The sequence below is a fragment of the Chiloscyllium punctatum genome, chromosome 19, assembly GCF_047496795.1.
Source record: "Chiloscyllium punctatum isolate Juve2018m chromosome 19, sChiPun1.3, whole genome shotgun sequence".
Taxonomy (NCBI): Eukaryota; Metazoa; Chordata; class Chondrichthyes; order Orectolobiformes; family Hemiscylliidae; genus Chiloscyllium; species Chiloscyllium punctatum.
The window spans coordinates 91,565,427-91,586,289 of NC_092757.1; the positions used below are offsets into that span (position 1 = coordinate 91,565,427).

At 38.9% G+C, this 20,863-nt stretch overlaps 1 protein-coding gene across 4 annotated transcripts in view; it reads right to left on the reverse strand.

Annotated features, from left to right (window-relative positions):
* Positions 1-20,863, reverse strand: part of bcas3 (BCAS3 microtubule associated cell migration factor) — a 1,192,206-nt gene that overhangs the window by 848,640 nt on the left and 322,703 nt on the right. For all 4 annotated transcript variants that reach the window (XM_072590043.1, XM_072590044.1, XM_072590042.1 and 1 more), the window contains one exon: positions 13,166-13,262. In XM_072590043.1, the coding sequence (XP_072446144.1) occupies positions 13,166-13,262 (97 nt within the window). The remainder of the gene's footprint in view (positions 1-13,165; positions 13,263-20,863) is intronic.

The following is a 20,863-nucleotide window of genomic DNA, read 5'->3' on the forward strand; positions in this document are numbered from 1 at the left end:
ATGTAAGTACAATACATCCACCAATTCTAATTATCCACTGTTGATTATACTTCTCTATAACACATGTCAAGGTAACTAGCCCATAATTTTGTGTTTTCTGTCTCTCTTCCCTTTCTGAATGAAGGAGTTACACTTACTAACTTCTGATCAAATGGCATTTTCCTTGAATCACGGAATTATTGGAAAATTACAGAATCATAAAAGTGTTATGGTGCAGAAAGAGGTCATTTAGCCCCAAGATGTCTGCACTGGTTCTTCAAATTTACATCATTTCATGTTGCCAGTTTACAGCTTTATTTCCATAGGCTTGCACATTATATCTATTGAATTAATCATCCAATGTCTACCTGAATGTTTTAATGGACCTGTCTCCACCACAATTCCAGTCAGTGCATTCATACCCCAAATGCCATCCATTGAAAATGTTTTGACTTTGACCATGTTTGGTCCTTTTGTAAATCTTTTTGATGTACGCCCTCTGGGTCTTGACCCTCTTACAATTTCTCCCCAACTACTCTATCAAGTCCCCTCATAACATGAAAACTTCTATCAGACCTCCTCTTAGTCTTCTCTCCAAGGAGAACTATCCTAACATCTTCAATCTATCCTCATAACTGAAATTTCTAATTGCTGGAACTACTCTTGTAAATCATTTGTGCACTCTGTTCAATATGTTCCTATCTTTTCTCTAATCTGGCACCCAATACTCCAACTGAGGTCTATTAGCATCTTATACAAGTTCAACATCATTTTCGTGCTCAATGCCACTATTAATAAAGTCAAGGATGCTGTATGCTTCATTAATTGCTCTCTTAATTTGTCCTGCAATATTCAGCAGTCTGTACACATATAATGATTTTATAGCTGTACACAGCTATAAAATCATTGCATCAACTATTTCACCAGTCACATTTTTTAAGATGCTAGGGTGAAATCCATCAGGACCTGGGTACTTGTCACTGCTCAATTCCAACAATTTACTCAGTGCCACTTTTCTGAAGCTTGCAGTTTTTCTGAGCCCTTCTTTCCCTTTCATTTTCAAGTTCACAGCTGTTTCTGCAATGTTACTCATATCCTCTACAGTAAAAACTCATCTGTTATGTCTTTATTTTCCATAATTAATTGCCTAGACTCACTTTTTGTAGATTCCCTTTATTAACTTTGCCTTTTTGAAAATATTTATAGAAATTCTTACTGTTTTTTGTTTCCAGCTAACTTTGTCTCATAAGTTAATTTTTTCTTTAATATTAATTTTAAGTTGTACTTTGTAAAAAATATTCTACCTAATATTCTGATCTGCCAACCGTGTTTGCACCATAGTATGTATTTACACCATAACATGATATTTAAGTTTGACCTTTTTCTTAACCTTTCTAATTCACCACAAATGTTGATTCTGTCCCTTGCGTTTTTTTCACTTTTCAGAATTTATCTATTCTGCACTTTCTGAAATAACCCCTTAAATGTCTGCCTCTCTATTGACCTACCTTCAACCTAATTTGTTAATTCCCTTTAGCCAGTTTTGCTTTCATGGCCTCAAAATTGCCCTCAGATTTTAAAACTGACCCATTCCTCTCTCCTTCAAACTAAACTTAAAATGCAATCATGTTGTGATCATCATTGTGTGGTGGTGGTGGTGTGGTGGTATGTGTGTGTTTCTTGACAAGCTCTCATTATTTCTTCTGGATATGAAACGTTAACTTTGACTTCTCTTCACAAATGCTGTCAGACCTGCTGAGTTTTTCTGTTTTTGTTCCTGTCGAACTGTAACCTGGTGTCATGTGACTTCTGACTTTGTTCACTCCTGTCCAACACTGGCATTGCTGCAGGATTATTCTGAATGCTACATGTATTTAGATACATTAGCTTTATCCTTTTATTATTTTTGTAATTTATAGACTTTTAAATTGGTTTTCTCTTTGTTTTGAACTCTCATTCCCTTCTTGAAACAGTCTGCTTATCATTTCCCATATTAATACCTAGCTTTAGTTCTACTCTTTGAATTATCACGTATTCCCAGATTTGTTCTCTTGTCCCCACTATTTAGTTTAAATTCCTCTCTGCTTCCAGTAATCCACTATGCAAGAACACCTACACTAGCATTGTCCCACTGGTATAGATTTTATTTTCCCTAGCATTGGTGCCAGCATCCCATGAACCAGAACCTGTTTCACTCATACAAGTCTTTGGGTCATGGATTCATCTCTCTAATCTGATTTGCCCAATGCAAATTTGTACATGGGTCAGGTAATCAACCAAAAATTATGACCTTAAATTTCTAGCCTCAGCTCCAGACATTGACTATGCTTTGTCTTGCCTATGTTGTTGGTACCTACATGTACCATGATGACTGTATCCTCCCTTCCCCAGTGGAAGTTCCTCTCCAACCATGAGCAGATGTCTTGAGCCATGTAGGCAACACCCTAAAAAACAGATTATCTGATCATTGCCATTTTGCTGTTGTGGGAGTTTACTGTGCTTCTTCCACTACAACTATGACTCGTTCAAAAATATTTCATTGTCAATAATGCATTTGCGGATGACTCGTGTTCGTGAAAAGTGTGGCTTAAATGTCTTTCTTTTCAAATAAATTATATTATTTTCCAACAAATTCAGGTTAAAATTGATACACTGACTTTGACCAATTCTACAGAGAAGATTACCTTTCAGTGAAAGTAAACACATTATATATAGAGTCAATGTTAACCATTCATTGAAGCTGAAGAAGTTTATACCCATGACCTGAGCCTTGCACATTTGAAAACACTCCAAATTAAATATTTTTATCATCAATTTTGCGAGCCTTAAGAGGTTACTTTTAGTTTTTACTGTGTTAACACTGTCTCTTAACTATCAGCCTGAATTAATTGACACAGTCTCTAATTACATCCCAAGAATTAAAAACTACAATACAGTCACTTTAACTCATCTAGAAATAATCTGTACTGTCAACTGTACACTAAACAATTCACTGGTCAGGAAACAATTATACCATCATGTTGATCCCACATTAATACAAGCTCACATGCTTCAGTTGAAAGTTCACATAGTACTGCTGCAGTTCATACTCTGGTCATTCATCATTTCACATAACATGAAGTGATTTATCCCCTTCATTTCTATTCATAAAAAAAAAGTTTTCATTGCATGACTACACCTCTGACAGGCAGGCCCATCAGTAATAAGAAACAATGCATATTTGATACCAAGGAGCAAAAAGGTTGTAACACTGGAGGCAGGAAGTTACAGATAAATCACCTGCACATTCTGACACAAAAATGTGCAATTTGCAAGTTTAATTTTCAAAATTTTCAACTTTGCAATATTTTGTTATATATTTTAAAAGGTAAAGTTATTGGTGACTTTTGAGCCCACCAATGTGAAGGATGTCAATACTAGAGAACTGATTAATTTCACAAGTGTCAGCATCAATCATTTATGTTTAGCATGACTTAGATGCAGTTAGCTAAAAAAGACCATTTTCTTTTACTTGAGCTTTTACTTCCTCAATGAAAATTAATCTGTAAAAGTTCATCACTTGTTCCAAATATTTTAGTTCTTCTCAATTTTCCACTCGTACACTGCTCCAACATCAATCAACTGGATTTAGTCTGTGATGGTGCATCTTTTTCCAAAAGTCAAGACTGCTCATTCACCAAACGAACTTAGTAAAATTTTCCCAAGAGAGGCAAGACCAATTCAAGTGATACAGGAGTCCCTGGAGTCTGTTAGGTAAGCTGACCCCCTCAAGAGTCAAGTGGCAAATATTAAATAAACGCCCCAGAACAAAGGCATTGAAATTCTTTAGAAAAGGAAGCATAGGTAGTCCCGCTTCTTAAATCAGAGAAGGGAAGTTGCTCAGATAAGAAAAAATTTAAAGAATCCAAGTTTTAAAGTCATAAAGAAAAGCATAGGGCCCAGTTGCAACAACATGCTTATTGAGCCAGGAGAGAAGATAAATGATCTCAGTATATAATAAAACTTAACACAAAATAAGTTATCTTCAGTGATAGATCTGTGTGATGTACAATGAAAGTGTGTTAGCTGAAGTCTACAAAAAGTAAATTATTTCTTGATTCAACAAAAGCAACAATAAAAAGCAATACATTGCCGTGCGGTTTGGTTGCCATCAAACAGTTATTGGCTTCAGAGCAAAAAGAAACATTGCAAATATCTCAGTGTCTAGATGGTTTTTTTGTTGAAAGTCATAACTTGTTATGTAAAATGGAATGTTCAGAAGACACACCGTTTTTCAGTATGGCTATTTTCACATTATGTTTGTGCTACTGGGCCTATAAGGCTAAGCATACTGATTTGGAGACATCACATCAAATCCCTTGTTCCAGGGGGCTGCCATAAGAGTTGATCCTCAATGTGCTTGTGTATGATAATCCCTTGAATGTGGATAACGTTTGCTCATGGAAAGAACATCAATGTGCAGTCTTTTGAAAGACATGGATAGTAGTTTTCTGCAGCCACTAAATGGTTTAGGCTGACCAGGAAATTCAGAGAACTGCTGGAGATGGGGCACATGCTCAGCCCCAAGGAATTCAAAAATTTTCCATCATTAATGATTTTGTCAAACTGCAGAGATGGTTAAAGGAACATGAGACATTTTTATCATAGGCGCTCAGTAAGCTAGAAGGAAAGATGGAGAAGTCCACCAACATTATCAGCACATACTGGATCAAGCATGCATTTGCCTGGTTGTCTCCATTGACAAATTGTCAACTACCATAAAGAGTCAGGTCTACTATATTCAGTATCTGCTGGATATAAGCATGGACTGAACTCCATCCCTCCTGCCATAGATGATAAGTATAGTCCTTGGCCTCACTCAAGGTGCCCCTTCTTCTCAGGGAGAGAGAATAGTACCAGCAGGAGCCACAGGAGAGAAACACTATAAATGTGCCTGGCTCGTCCACCTCCCCAGTGCCTGTAATCCCAAAGCATCTAGCAGCTCAAGCCCAAGGAGGGCAAGCCTGTATCTGGGCAGGAACTTCCTAGGGTACCTAGGCACTCCAGATCCAACTAGGAGAAAGTGAGGACTGTAGATGCTGGAAATCAGAGTCGAAGAGAGTAATCTGATGAAGGGCTTATGCCTGAAACGTTGATACTCCTGCTCCTCAGATGCTGCCTGACCGGCTGTGCTTTTCTAGCACCACATTCTTCCACTCCAGATCCAAGTATATTAGAGGACATCTGTCCAAATATTCCAAGTCAAAAGGACTAACAACTGTGGTAGTCAGGACTTTACTCAGAAATAGTGAGACCAAAAGGAAGAAGATTTATGATGAAGCTGGTTCATCTTCTCAAGGGGCAATAATTGCTGGCCCAGACAGCACACCCACATCCCATGAATGAACAAAAAAATCACATCACAGATGAAAACCTACAGTTCAATGTGCAGATTTGCAGGTGGCAAAGTTTTTCTTTCAGTACTTGTTATGTGAAATGGAAACTTAATTTACCACCCTTAAGTACCTTAATCTTACTATAGTTGCTGAGCAGACATGACAAGCAGCTGGTTGTTTGAGGCCATAATTTTTAATCTTTATTTTTTGACAATGAACAACCTGCTGATAAAATATAATTTGAAGCTGGATGAGTGGCATTACTGAATCAGTGACGCCATGATTACTGAAGACCTCTAATTGCCAAGATAGTTAATCTAGCCCTGCAGAGAAAAGCACCTTCCTTTTCATGCAATGGCTGTCATTTTGGACAGTTTTAGTACCACTGATTTTCAATCTAATATGGCAAAATTGCAACTTAATTTCATAGAACACAGAACAGAGAACATTACAGTGCAGTACAGACCTTCGGCCCTCGATGTTGTGCCGACCTGTGAAACCAATCCAAAGCCCATCTCACCTGAACTATTCCAATATCATCCATATGTTTATTCAATGACCATTTACATGCCCTTAAAGTTGGCGAGTCTATTACTGTTGCAGACAGGGCATTCTATGTCCTTACTACTCTCTGAGTAAAGAATATATCTCTGACATCTGTCCTGTCTATCACTCATCAATTTAAAGCTATGTCCCCTCATCCTCATCACCATCCAAGGAAAAGGCTCTCACTGCCCACCTTATCTAATCATCTGATCATCTTGTATGCCTCTATTAATTCAACTCTCAACATTCTTCTCTCTAATGAAAACAGCCTCAAGTCCCTCAGCCTTTCCTTATAAGATCTTCTCTCCATACCAGGCAGCATCCTCGTAAATCTCCTCTGCACCCTTTCCAATGCTTCCACACCCTTCCCATAATGTGATGACCAGAACTGTACGCAATATTCCAAGTCTGGACTCACCAGGGTTTTGTACAGCTGCAGCATCACGTTATGGCTCTGAAACTCAATCCCTCTACCAATAAAAGCTAACACACCGTATTGCCTTCTTAACAACCCTGTCAACCTGGGTGGCAACTTTCAGGGATCTATGCACATGGACACCGATAGCTCTCTGCTTCTCCACACTACCAAGAATCTTACCATTAGCGCAGTACTCTGTATTCATGTTACTCCTTCAAACTGAATCATCACACTTTTCCGCATTAAACTCCATTTGCCATCTCTCAGCCCAGCTCTGCAGTTTATCTATATCTCTCTGTAACCTGCAACATCCTTCCACATTGCCACAACTCTACTGATTTTAGTGTCATCCGCAAATTTACTAAACCATCCTTCTACGCCCTCATCCAAGTCATTTATAAAAATTCCAAACAGCAGTGGCCCCAAAACAGATCCTTGCGGTACATCCCTCATGACTGAATTCCAATATGAACACTTCCCATCAACCACCACCCTCTATCTTCTTACAGCTAGCCAATTTCTGATCCAAACCACTAAATCACCCTCAATCCCATGCATCTGTATTTTCAGCAATAGCCTACCGTGGGGAAGCTTATCAAATGTTTACTGAAATCTATATGCACCACATCAACTGTTTTACCCTCATTCACCTGTTTAGTCACCTTCTCAAAGAACTCAATAAGGTTTGTGAAGCATGACCTACCCTTCACAAAACTGTGTTGACTATCCCTAATCAAATTATTTCTTTCAAGATGACTATAAATCTTATCTCTCATAATCCTTTCCAAAACTTGACCCACAACAGAAGTAAGGCTCACTAGCAAAATTACCAGGGCTGTCTCTATTCCCCTTCTTGAACAAGGGGACAACATTTGCTATCCTCTAGTTTTCTGGCACTATTTCTGTAAATTGACAATATAAAGATCAAAGCCAAAGGCTCTGCAATCTCCTCCCTAGCTTCCAGAGAATCCTAGCATAAATCCCATCTGGCCCAGGGGACTTATCTATTTTCACACTTTCCAGAATTGCTAACACCTCCTCCATCTGAACCTCAATTCTATCTAGTCTAATAGCCTGTATTTCAGTATTCTCCTTGACAACATTGTCATTTTCCTGTGCAAATACTGACAAAAAATATTCATTTGGCGCCTCTCCTATCTCTTTGGACTCTATGCACAACTTCCCACTACTGTCCTTGACTGGCCCTAATCTTACCCTAGTCATGCTTTTATTCCTGACACACTTATAGAAAGCTTTCGGGTTTTTCTTGATCCAACTTGCTAAAGACTTCTCATGTTCCTTCCTGGCTCTTCTTAGCTCTCTCTTTAGATCCTTCCTGGCTTACTTGTAACTCTCAAGCACCTTATCTGAGTCTTCACGTCTCATTTTTACATTAGCCTCCTTCTTCCTCTTGATATGAGATTCAACTTTAGTTAACCACAGTTCCCTCGCTCAACCACTTCCTCCCTGCCCGAAAGATACATTCTTATCAAGGACACGAAGTGGCTGTTCCTTGAACAAGCTCCACATTTCAATTGTGCCCATCCCCTGCAGTTTCCTTCCCCATCCTATGCATCCTAAATCTCACCTAATCACATCATAATTGCCTTTCTCCAGCTATAACTCTTGCCTTGCGGTATATACCTATCCCTTTCCATCGCCAAAGTAAACGTAACCAAATTGTGTTCACTAACACCAAAATGCTCACCTACCTCCAAATCTAACACCTGGCCTCGTTCATTACCCAGTACCCAAATCCTACGTGGCCTCGCCTCTTGTATGGGAACTTGTATGGCCTACCTGTGACACACAGATTTTCTCCCATCCTACACGTTCGCTTTTGTGTTGACGATCCTGTGGTCCCAGAGAGACCTTTCAAGCTTCCCCTGTTTCCACTGAGCCTCTTCACATATTCATTAATGTCCCAACTTCACCCACAGAGCCCATGATTTTCAAAATTCTCAAGCACTTGTTACTTCTACACCCAACGCATGTACAGGCCAAAGTTACCATGACCTGTCTGAACCTCACCTTTGGAGCTGGTAGGCTCCTTTCTTTGTATGATGAAGTCCCACGACACAATCTTAAATTATCGCCTGCACTGTCACCATTCATGAGTGAACAAATGTAATGATGACCATCCCCAGTTAGAATTGCTTCTTTTTCCCAGTAGACCTTGGGCTGCCCCATGATAAGCCCTATGTGCATTACTTACCAAACTACCAGGATTAACCAGTGCCCACATGCCAGACTTACATTTCAACAGCACCCTAACTTGACTGTAATGTACAGAGTCAAAACGTTGCCCTGAAGAAGCACAGCAGGTCAGGCAGCTGCTGGAGCAGAAGAGTCGACGTTTCGGGCATAAGCCCTTCACATTCCTGATGAAGGGCTTATGCCCAAAACGTCGACACTCCAACTCATCGGATGCTGCCTGACCTGCTGTGCTTCTTCCAGTGCCACACTTTTCAACTTTTGACTGTAACATATGGATGGCTTGCTCTTCACCTGCAGGACTTTCCATGTCCATTCTCTGGACTTGGATTCTCAGATTACCTGACTGACTGTGGCCAATCCTAATCAAACAAACTCTTTGACTGATTAACTGCAGTGCCACATCTACTCACTAAGAATTGTTCCCCTTTGTTGTTTTTTTGTTTATATATGGCCATTTATTTGAAGTCCATACAATGTGTTCGCCACCTAAATTGCTGGCACATGATGGAGATCTGACATTGATTTAGCACAATGATACACAACAATATCTCCATCTCTTAACTGTCACAAGCTGCCTACCATTCCCTCTGTACTAAAAAACAGCAAAAGCCACAAAGGCTCATAGGCCGTAAGTAAGCACTAAAGACCCTTTATGTTAAAAAAGTAAGCGAGCCACAAAGAAGCTAACAGCCCATAATTTATTGGGGAAGTCACTAAGTGTGTGCTAACAAAGCAATGTGAAGGATACTGAAACTGGCAGCCTCCAGGGAAGTGGTAAAGTGAGTTGTTGGTAAGAAAGCATGCTAACAGCCATAAGGTGCAAATGCACAAGCCGCATATGTGTGCACTTGCACACAATATGACCAAGCAAAAGCATGCAAGTCATAGGTGCCCATTTGCTCAAATGTAAAATGTTGAAGGGCTGGAGTGATATCTGATCTAATCCAGGAACAGACAAGATGATGTGATAACAGTGGTATTTTGCTGATGTTAGTTTATGTGGACAAAGTGTTAAGGAGGATGATGGGCACGGAGCATGCAAGGATTTTGTGCAGAAGAAGTAGTTGTATGATGACTAGGACAAGCATTCAGTGAGCTGCAGCCACCAGGTAATTGTTCCATTTTACATATCGAGTTTAAACATATCTGTGCAGGAGAAAAGAACTGCAAGTGGCATATAAACTAGGCAAGTTGGGCCTTTAGTAAATTGCAAATGGTAGTCACTGCTCAATGACAAGATTCTGAAGTTACTATTTATGGCCTGAAGAGAAAATAGGAAAAATATCTGGAGATTCTGATGTTTCATTCGCACCATTTATTCCCATCTTTCTTGTCATACTCATGCCACATTGGGGAGGGGAAAATTCCACCCAACGTATTTCCATGGCACATTATTTAATGGCTGCAGTACTGGAGGAGATAGGAGCTGAAATGCAATCGCAAATTGCAGATGGCCTGCATGAATGACTTAAGCTTTGCTTTCATGGATTTCAAAGTACCAGTAACCTCCTAGTTGTAATACAGCATTGTTAGCACACTCAAGAATAACTGTGCAGTGTCTATCATTGCATGCTACTGCTTGGGCTCTTCCTTTCATGCATTCTTTAATGAAATAGAACTTGATTCATGATTTAAAAATAAGCATATCTTACCATTGCTTATGAGTTCAGTTTCTGAATGTTTTATTTGGACTTTGATGAGTCATGAGCAACCACAGTCTCTGACACTGTCTTAGGCAGATTTACGGGAATTTCCCAAAATATTTCTTGAGTTAATCTTTGCAATTTCTTTAGTCCTTTTTCTGTCTCTCAGGAAATAACACAGAATAGTGTGGACTGATCAAGTGTGGCCTTAGTATGGAAGCTGGTAATGGGTGAATTAATATGAAAGGATACACTATTGACTGGATGAGTATGGCATAATTAGCCTGATAAGCCTTTTCTCAAACTTCCCACATATTCTTACACCATCCATCAAAACATGTTAGTACATCTAATGATGTAATACTTCTTCACAATTGTTCTCACATCAACTAAAGCAGTAGAAAAGATGGTAAGGTGATATCACAAGTAAGTTGTCAAACAATGCATTTGCTGTAAAAAATGTTGAAGAAACTTATAAGGAAGCTAAAAAAATCGAAGGATCTTGCCCTCGCACTAATAATGTTGTCATGTTTGAATAAATATACTTTCCTCGGCATATTTTATTAATAAAAGATGAGCACTGAGGGCATGGGTTGTGGGGAAGATACATAATAATAATATTAGGTAATAATGATTTGCTATTCTTCATACAGAACATTCTGCAGGGAAATATATCCTAGGGCTGCAGAGGATAAGGTAAAGTATGGAGGCAGACTAAAACAAAAGGAGGGGTGGATATGGCAGCGGCAGCCGTTACCATATACATGGGATTTATGGAGTGATCGGTACGATATGAAATGGGAGACGGTTGGTGGTTATCACTTTAGTGAGAATTTAGTCATTGAATCTCGTTAACCTCCATGATGAGATGACCTAAGAAAGGCAGTTGGGACAATGCAAGAAAAACTGGAAAAAGTTTGGAATGCAAAGCTAAAATTGAGAAATGGCAGAGGGTTGGATTCACATTAGCTTGAAATGATTTGGAGATGCCGGTGTTGGACTTGGGTGTACAAAGTTAAAAATCACACAACACCAGATTCTCGTCTAACAGGTTTACTTGGAAGCACTAGCTTCTGGAGAAGGAGCAGCACTTCGAAAGCTAGTGCTTCCAAATAAAGCTGTTGGACTATAACCTGGTGTTGTGTGATTTTCAGCTTGAAATTGAGAGTGAGGTAGCAGAATAGCAATTTTTTAGACTTATTATTTAATGGCATGTAGTCTGTCACTGGCTAATCCAACATTTTCTGCCCATCCCTAAATGTCCTGAAGGAGGTGGTGGTGAGCTGGGTTCTTGAACTACTACAATCCATGTGATGTAAGTACACCCACAGTGCTATCAGGAAGGAAGCTCTAGAATTTTGATTTTAAAGAAAAAACAAAGGAATTTCAAAGCATGGTTTCTGCCTGAAAGGAACTTGCAGATGTTGGCATTTCCATGCATTTGATGCCTTGTCTTTCTCGGTGATTAGAGTTGCAGGGCTGGAAGGTGCTGTTGAAGCAGCTTTGGTGAGTTGCTGCGATAGCACACAAATTTGCAACTGTGTTAGCAGTGGAGAGAGCAAATTTTTAAGATGGTGGAATGGATCAAGAAGGCCATTTTATCCTATATATTGTTGAGTTCCTTGAGTGCTATTGCAGCTGTGTTCATTGTGCAAGTGAAGAGTTATCTATCACATTCCTGACTTGTGCCTTGTAGATAGTGGACAAGATTTGGGGAGTTAGGAGATGTCTTACTTGCCTTAGAATTCTAGCCTTTGACTTGTTCTTATAGCCAAACATTTATATGGCTAGTCCAGTTCCATTGCTGGTCAATGGTATCTCCCAAGGGTGCTCAGAGATGCAGATTCACTGATGGCTTTTAACATGAAGGCTGCTGGTCAGATTCTCTCTTGTAACACAAACATGTTACTTGCCACTTATCACCCTCAGCCTGGATATTGTACAGATCTTGCTGTATATGGATAAGAATTGCTTCAGTGTCTGAGGGATTGTGAATGTTGTTTAGCATTATGCAATTATTAGCAAATATCTCCACTCTGACCTTATGACAGAGGGAAGGTAATTGATCAAACAGTTCAAGGTGGTTAGGCCAAAGAAACTACTCATGCAGTGATGTCCTGGAGTTGAGATGACTGACCTCAACAACCACAACCATGTTGTTGAATGCTAGGTATATTTCCAATCAGCAGAGAGCTTTCCCATTATTCTCATTGACTCTCTACAGGTCTCTGATGTTCTAGTTAGTCAAATGCAGCCTTGATATCAAGGGAATTTACTCTTGCCTCACCTCCTGAGTTCAGCTCTTTTGTCCATTCTTGGAGCAGGTTTGTAATGAAGTCAGGAGCTAAGCAACCCCAGCAGAATCCAAAGTGAGCATCACTGAGCAGGTTATTGTTAAGCAAGTGTTACTTGACAGCAATGTCAATGAGCCTTCCAACACTTTCCTTATGATCAAGAGTAGACTGATAGGATGCAATAGATCATATTGGATTTGTCCTGTTTTCTGTTTATAGGACATACCCAGGCAATTTTTCACGTTGCCAGGTAGTTGTCAGTGCTGCCATTGCACTGGCATAGCCAACGGTGTGGCTAGTCGTGGAGCACAAGTCTTTAGTGCTATTGCCGGAATATTGCCTGGCCCAGAGTCTTTGCAGTCTCCAATGCCTACAGCTGCTTTTGGTATCATGTGGATTGAATCAAACTTGTTGAAGACTGGTATCTGTGAAGCTGGGGGACTTTAGGAGGAAGTTGAAATGGATCGTACACTTCAAAAATAGCCAAAGTGAGAATCGTAACTCAGATCTGGCATCTGTTTGCACTGTGATCTCACTGCAACATATCATAAAAATCTTTTAGAAGGAATTAAACATTTGGGTGATGTGATCAAGTAGTCAAAAGTCCATTTTTGGATAAAATGCACAATGTCAACTTGCTGTTTTCAAATAATTACATATTTTAAAACAAGACAGAGAACGAGATATACTTACCACTGGGGTTAAATGCCATACAGGAAATGGGTTTATTATCATGGGCCAGGAAATGAGCCACTATGCCTTCACCTTCAGCATCCTCACTGACAAGTACCTGCATTACAAAGCAAAGCAATATAAGTCAGAATAATGTTAATTCATACGTTCTAACAATTTTGCTTCAAACAGAATTAGTTGTATTAAACAATAGCCAGAACAAAACATCACTGCGCAGACATATCACAGAATGAAATCAGACAAAGTTGCAGAAACTCAGCAGGAAATTCACCTGATAAAGCATGATTAATTAACATTTCAGGTCTATTTGAACCTGGCCTGATAAAGGTTCCCTCCTGGAAAATTAATCTGTCTTTTGTGCAGTGATTTCCTGTTTTCATTATAGATTTTTAACACTTCAAGATTTTCTTCATAACATAACTCTAACATCAACTTAAGAGAGTATGCTTTGAAATTTTGATTAAACCATTCCACATATTATGACCAAAGTTCTACTTATTCCTCAACCAACCACATGAAATCTAATTACCTAGTCAATATCTTATCACTGTCTCTAAGGCATGCTATATTACAATAGTAATGACATTTTTAAAAATATTTTCAAACCAGATGAAGTCATAAGCTAGAGTGTTCATGGGTTCATGTTAGAAATTGGGTGTACAGGAACAATTTCAGAAACTGTGCATGACACAAAACTTGGAAATAGTGTGAAAACTATGAAGAGGATAGTAATAGTTTTCAAAAGGACTTGGACGGGTGGAATGGGAAGACAAGGAGCAGAAAATATTTATTCCAATAACTGAAGTGATTCATTTTGGAGAAAGAAAAAGAAAATACAATAAGGTACAGTGCAATAAGTTAATGGGGATGCAGGGGGGAACCTGAGAGTACATATGCCGAAATCATTGAAGATGTTGAGAAAGCAATTAATAAAGCCTATGGGCTATGGGCTTGATAAAGACAGGTACAGAGCAGAAAGCAAGGAAGTTATGATAAACCTGTATAAACCACTGGTTAGGTCTCAACGGGGGGATCTTCAGAAAGTTTTGAAAGGTGCAGAAAGCATTCAAGAAATTGATTGAGGATCCTCAGTTACTTAGATAGAATGGAGAATCTGCGACTGTCCTCCTTGGAGTAAAGGATATACAGAGGACATTTATGAAAATGTTCAAAATGACAAGGGGTCTGTACAGATGACAAGGAGAAACTGAACCCTTTCAAGGAGAGATTGAGAAATCGAACACCTCATTTGAAGCTATTTAGCAAAATAGCAGTGACAACATGAAGAAAAACTTTTCTTTGCAGCAAATGTTTAGGACATGAAATGCACTGCCTGAAAGGGTTGAGGTGGCAGATTTAATTCTGGCTTCCAAAAATAAATCACCTTGTGGGAAAAGATCTGTCACCCTGCCTACCCACAGCATGGCCACACTGAACATGGAAATTAAGCCTGTCCAAACCATTCAAGAAACACCCTAAATGCCTCAGCATTGACCAAACAAGCTGACAAGAGCGATCAGACATGACCATAGTCACTAGCAGACCAGGGAATGCACTTCCCAAGACAAACTAACAGTAAGTTTCCTGGACCCGATCAACACAGCTGTTCCAAAGCCCTAACGGCAGTCTCGTACCCCAGTGATACCAAAGCCACACAAAGAACAGGTCAGACAGTGAGACAGCAGAATACCTCGCTCACAGAAGAGAAACGATGGAAACATCTTACTGCCAAGGAAAGGGACATTCTCACCTACCCTCAAAGAGAGTTGGAATCTCCTGATCCCATTAAAAACTGATTGATGCTGCCAGGATGCTACATTGTATCTACGATAAGACATTCTTCTGATAACTGCTTTGCGATTATCACCATCATCACTGGATTACTTAATTATCAAATATATTGTATTTTCCCTATTTTAATTAGCATCATTGTACAAGATTCCCTGGACAGATTATCTGTGCTGTTTCAGTTTAGACAATTTCTCTTCCGCAATATCGCTATGTTAATTGTTAATTTCACATCGATCTGTGTTTTGTGATCTCTGCTTTATTGGGCTAATTTCTCTGACACATCTAAAGAGGGAAGAATAAAGCCACAGGGAAATGGAAAGAGGAAAGTTGTTCATCACGGATCTGGATACAGCAAGCTGAGTGCTCTCCCATGCTGTATCCACTCGAGAACTCTATAATCATACAGCGCATCAGGGCAGCCTAAGGTCACTACATAAATGCACATGTTTTCACATTAATTGAATATAATTAATGAAGCAGCATGTCTCTACTTAGATGAAATAGGGGAGGTATTCATACCATGGTAATGTCACAGGACTCATTATCCAAAGTCCCAGATTAATGTTCTGGAAACATGAGTTCAAACCACACCATGGCAGATGGTGAAATTGGAATTCATTAGAAATCTGGAATTTTAAAAAAGCTATTCTAAAAATGTGTCCATTGTCGATGTTGTAAAATCCCATCTGGTCTACATTTGACCAAGACCCACTGCAATGTGGCTGACTCTTAACTGCCCTCTGAAATTGCCTATTTGGCAATGGGGAGGCGATGACCAAGTGGTAATATCATGAGACTATTAATCTAGAAACTCAGCTAATGTTCTGGGGACCTAGGTATGAATCCTGTCATGGCAAATGATAGAACTTGAATCCAAGTTTTAAAAATCTGGAGTTAAGAAACTACTGATGACCATGAAACCATTGTCAATTGGCAGGAAAAACCCATCTGGCTCATGAAGGTCCTTCAGGAAAGGAATTTCCATTCTTATCTGGTCACAGCAATGTGGTTGACTTTTAATTGCACTCTAACACTCCTCATCTTTGGCCTCGGACGAAGAACGCCCCATTTTCCGCCTCAGGCCCCTCCAACCACACGGTATCAATGTGGATTTCACCAGTTTCTTCATTTCCCCTTCCCCCGCCTTATCCCAGTTCCAACCTTCCAACTCAGCACCACCCTCATGACCTTTCCTACCTGTCCATCTTCCTTCCCACCTATCCATTCTACCCTCCTCTCTGACCTATTACCATTACCCCCTCCTCCATCTACCTATCACACTCTCAGCCACTTTCTCCCCAGACCCAGCTCCCTCCCATTTATCTCTCCACCTCTCGTAGCCTGAAATGTCAATTCTCCTGCTCCTTGGATGCTGCCTGACCTGCTATACTTTTCCAGCACCACATTCTCCATATTTGCAGTGCTCACTTCCTCTAAAATGGCCTATCAAACCACACAGTTAAACAGCAGCTAGGGATGGGCAATAAATGCTGGGCAGCCAGCAACACTCATGTCCCACGAGTGAATAAAAATAACCAGCATCTCATGAATGAATAAAAAATATACAGTATTAACATTCTACAGAAGTTGTACTCCAGGAATTAATAATACCTGTACTGACTGAACCAAATCCCATGTATTACTGGCAGTAACAAACTGTTCCACTCTAACACTGTCAAACCAAATTGGATGTCATTCTTAAACAGTAAATATGACATCTGACATACATAAAGCAATAAATTGTGAAGTTTATCTTGAAAATTAATTTACACAAGATGATATAAATAAATAAAATAATAGACTTTCAGGCACTAAACAAAAATGTAGAGTCAGGAAATCATTCCATTTGACAGTCTATGTGCATGTTTACATATGTCTGAATGTGTGTGTATGTTATATACACAGCATTAGCAATGTTTGCTTTATTTCACCACAATAAATTCTGACATTTTTACAAACAGCTGCACAGCACAAATTCTCAGGGTGTTCACAACTACACAATCTGAGAACTATTTTGAAGGCAGACATTTTGTTAGCTTGTATATATTTATTAAAATATGGCTTCTTTCCCATCATCCGAATACATTGGAACATTCACTGACACCTCTCTAAAAATTGCTGATTAGAGTGGAAGCATTTTAAAGAAAATAATTTTCTTTCCAGTAATTCAGTTTATTTTATAGTCATTACAAGTACAAAACAGTAATTAAATAATTTTGATGAATTATACTGTATTTCCTTTTGTACAGTTGAGTGAAGAACATTAGTCAATGCATCACTGAGAAAATGAGTGTACTGCAGTGTTGCAATTATGAACTTTAGGAATGAGACATTAAACATATACTCCAGCTGATAGGTATAATTCTGTAGTACTATTTGGAGAAGGAAGTTCTCATGGTGCGCTGTTCTACCCTCAAGCGCCATCCCTGAAAACAGATTCTCATGTCATTTGTCCAATTTGCTATCCATGCCACCTTTGCACTAAAAAGCAGATTGCAGGGGCACAAATCTGCCAAATTGACAATATACAGCTAAAAATTAGAAGAAAATAAAATAGCGAAAGCTAAGATTAGATTGTAGCATTTCCCAAAGCATACCAGCTGATGCCATAGAATAATGCCACTGACAGTCTACATGAAGAAACAATTTCAGCTGTAAAATCACACCCAGTCAAGCACCAGGCATTTGGTAATGAGAGTTTATTTCTGATCCATTCAAGTCTTGTACAGCGAAAGGGCATATGAATTGTCCATAATTTTTGAGACTTTAAAATATCTGATGACTCAAATGTGCAATAGTTTTAAAGCTCCACCTAAATGTACCTGCAGAGAAGTTCAGGTGGACTTCTTTTGCTTGCCCTCCACACTCTGACCTTCCTTGCGTGCATAGCCAGATGATATTCTACCTATTAAGGGATAAAAACTGGTTCTCCATTGTAGGTCATTTGAAATCTATGCATTGTTTAACACAAACCTGAATGCTACCTGTCCATATAAAATCTAGCATAATACAAAATTTAATTGAATGAATAAAAAAATCAACAAAATGTACAGAATGGAAAGACACCAAATGCAGTCATTTTGGGCAGTTCCGGAATTGAAAGAAATGCCACTTTATATTTTGATCCTTACATAGAAACTTACAATGTGCTTTTGTTTAAAAATTTATGGGCTTGAATTACTTGATGCACTACTAAATCGGAAGTTTTAAGATCCAGCAATTTTAAGCACATGATCCACACTGACATTCCAATTCAAGGCTAAAGGAATGCTACATCGTTGGAGTTACTGACTCTCAGACAAGTCACCAAACCAAGATCCTACAGTTCACCAATGAACATTGAAGAAAAACCTACAACATTATTTTTAAAAAAGAGAGAACATTCTCCAGGTAGCCAGCATGACTTTCATTCTGAACACTACAGCAAAATATATTCTTTCTGGCCATTACCTCATCGTTGCTGTGGAATCCTGCTTTGTATGACATGGCTGCAGTATTTAAAACATTAAATTCCACAGTTGTTCTTGGAAAATATGAAACAGTTGCAAATCCACATTTGCATTGTCCATTTCTGGCTGTCCTTAGAATCTGATGGTGAGCAATCCCCTTGAATCACGACAGTTCTTATCATGGGATTCTAGGGATTACTCATTAATGATGATGGAGAGTGGTTATTTCTGAACAATTTCAGAAAGGCATATTATTAGGAGGCAACAGGTATTCTCAGAGGAACCTTGGCAAGTTGCTGCTGCTGAGGCCTGTAGACAGGAAATACTGTGTCCACAGAGCACATAGAGGTAATGGACATTAAATCCATACTACAAAAATGCTGGTCATATGGACTATATTGCGTTGGAGGGCATACAACTTTGAATGTTTAGTCGTGGCATCTGTCCAGGTGAGTGTGGAGCATTATCTTACAGAATGATTTACACGTTGCAGGTGGTGGAGATGCTTGAAGTGCTGAGTGGGTGAGCCATTAGTCACAGAGTGTCGAGCCTCTGTCCTGTTTTTGTAGTTATGGATTTGATGCAGTCTCTACAATTTAGCTTTCAATTATAATGTTAATTGAAGGGGACTAATCAAGGGCTACCACTGTAAGTCAAGACAAAGATGTTTTCTTGATTAGATTAGATTAGATTAAATTAGATTCCCTACAGTATGGAAACAGGCCATTCAGCCTTTAGCCTCTTATTATTTAAAGTGGCCATTACCTGATATTTGTTATCTTGTTACTGAGTCAGCCCATGTTAATGAAGTTGAATAGTAGAATCAGTGAACAGTCTTGCCCATTGACCTTACGACAAACAGAAGGTCATCAATAAAATTACTGATGGCCAAGGGCATTTTCTTTGGAACCTGTGCACTGATTCCCCGGGCTGCAACAACTGGTCTCCAATAACTATAATGGTCTTCCTTTTTTTTCTGGAATGGCTCTCATTTGCAAAGGATTTTCCTCTCAATTCGCATTGACTGTGCAATATAATTAATGTGAGGCGAAGTATTTTCAAATACTTTGGAGAGACATGATGTTACGTAAATGCAAGCTGCAAATTTTTCTTTTCTAAAATTCAAACATATTGCAATTGTAACTACCAATTCATTCCCGTTTAATTTTGTCACACTCCTGAAGCAAATCTTCATTATTTCTTCCAAATTAGGTTCAAAAGGGAGTTAAAAACGACACTGACTTAAGTTTAATACTGCAATCTTCCAAAGATGGGTTGACGCCACCAGACCATTGCTCTTATGTTTTATTCCAAAGGACACCAAAGGCTGACACATTCCTTCAAAGTGCTGTCATCATGTTTAATTAAATGGGTGAAAATCACCAGGGACTCTGTAAAAAGGCTGAGGTAAGTGAGAGAGGAAGTTGTGCAGTTTTGATTTATAGTAGTTATTAAATACAATAAAGTTGGCCAAATAAAAGATCTCACTCACTTTAATCACCACTTTGATGTTACTCATTTCAGAAAATGAGTAAACCGCTTTAAAGTCACAGAGCACCAAATTAAAAGATATTCAGTTAAACACTTATCAAAATTTTCAGAATACATTGCACATTTTTAAATAAATCATTTCACTAATTTTGATTCCCATTTCTCCTTTATTTAGTAAAAGCTTATGCATCCTCCGCAGTGATTTTGCTCATTTGTACAGGGAATAGCTTACTGTATAGATGAGGAAAATTCTGGAATCAATCACCAGTTGGTGCTGGGTTAGTAGACCTCAAATATGGTGGTGATATAGGGATTACAACTGTTGTGACCCCGAGATTGGGAGCCAACAAATACAGTCTGAATTTCCACACCTCATTGCAATTCAATGATCCTTGCTGGAAGGGCGGCTAAGCTTATCTGTCTTACACCCACTCCTGTTCCTCCCAAACATTAGCTAACAATGATAGCCTGGTTCATGTACATATATTGGTCACTTGGGTGAGGTACAAAGAATAATTGACATTAGCAGCATCTAACCCAGGAAAGTCTCAAAACCCCAAGAGAAGGAAGAGAAGACAGAGGAATTATTTACAAATAAAAGTTGTTTTTCTATTTTCTTTAAGCTCTGATCTCCTTTTTTTTTAACCAAACACATTAATTCAAAGTCAAAATCTGCCATGATAAGACTGTGTATTTTACCTGTTACTTTTCGCAAGTAACCTGCAAAGTTCTGTAAGTTTGGAGATGCAATTAATTTTACAGGTTTCCCAAAGTCAATTCAAAATATTTTAGTGAAATTGACCTAGTGCTCTCCTTATCTTCATGAAACTCCAGGAATTCCACTGCAAAACATGCACTCCACAGATAACCCACATTGTAGAACAGCAGAAAGGACAGAGAAAAGAAAATATGAAATATTTTCAAAATACCAAATAATAGGGAGTTAGCTGTCTCTAGCAGTAGTACC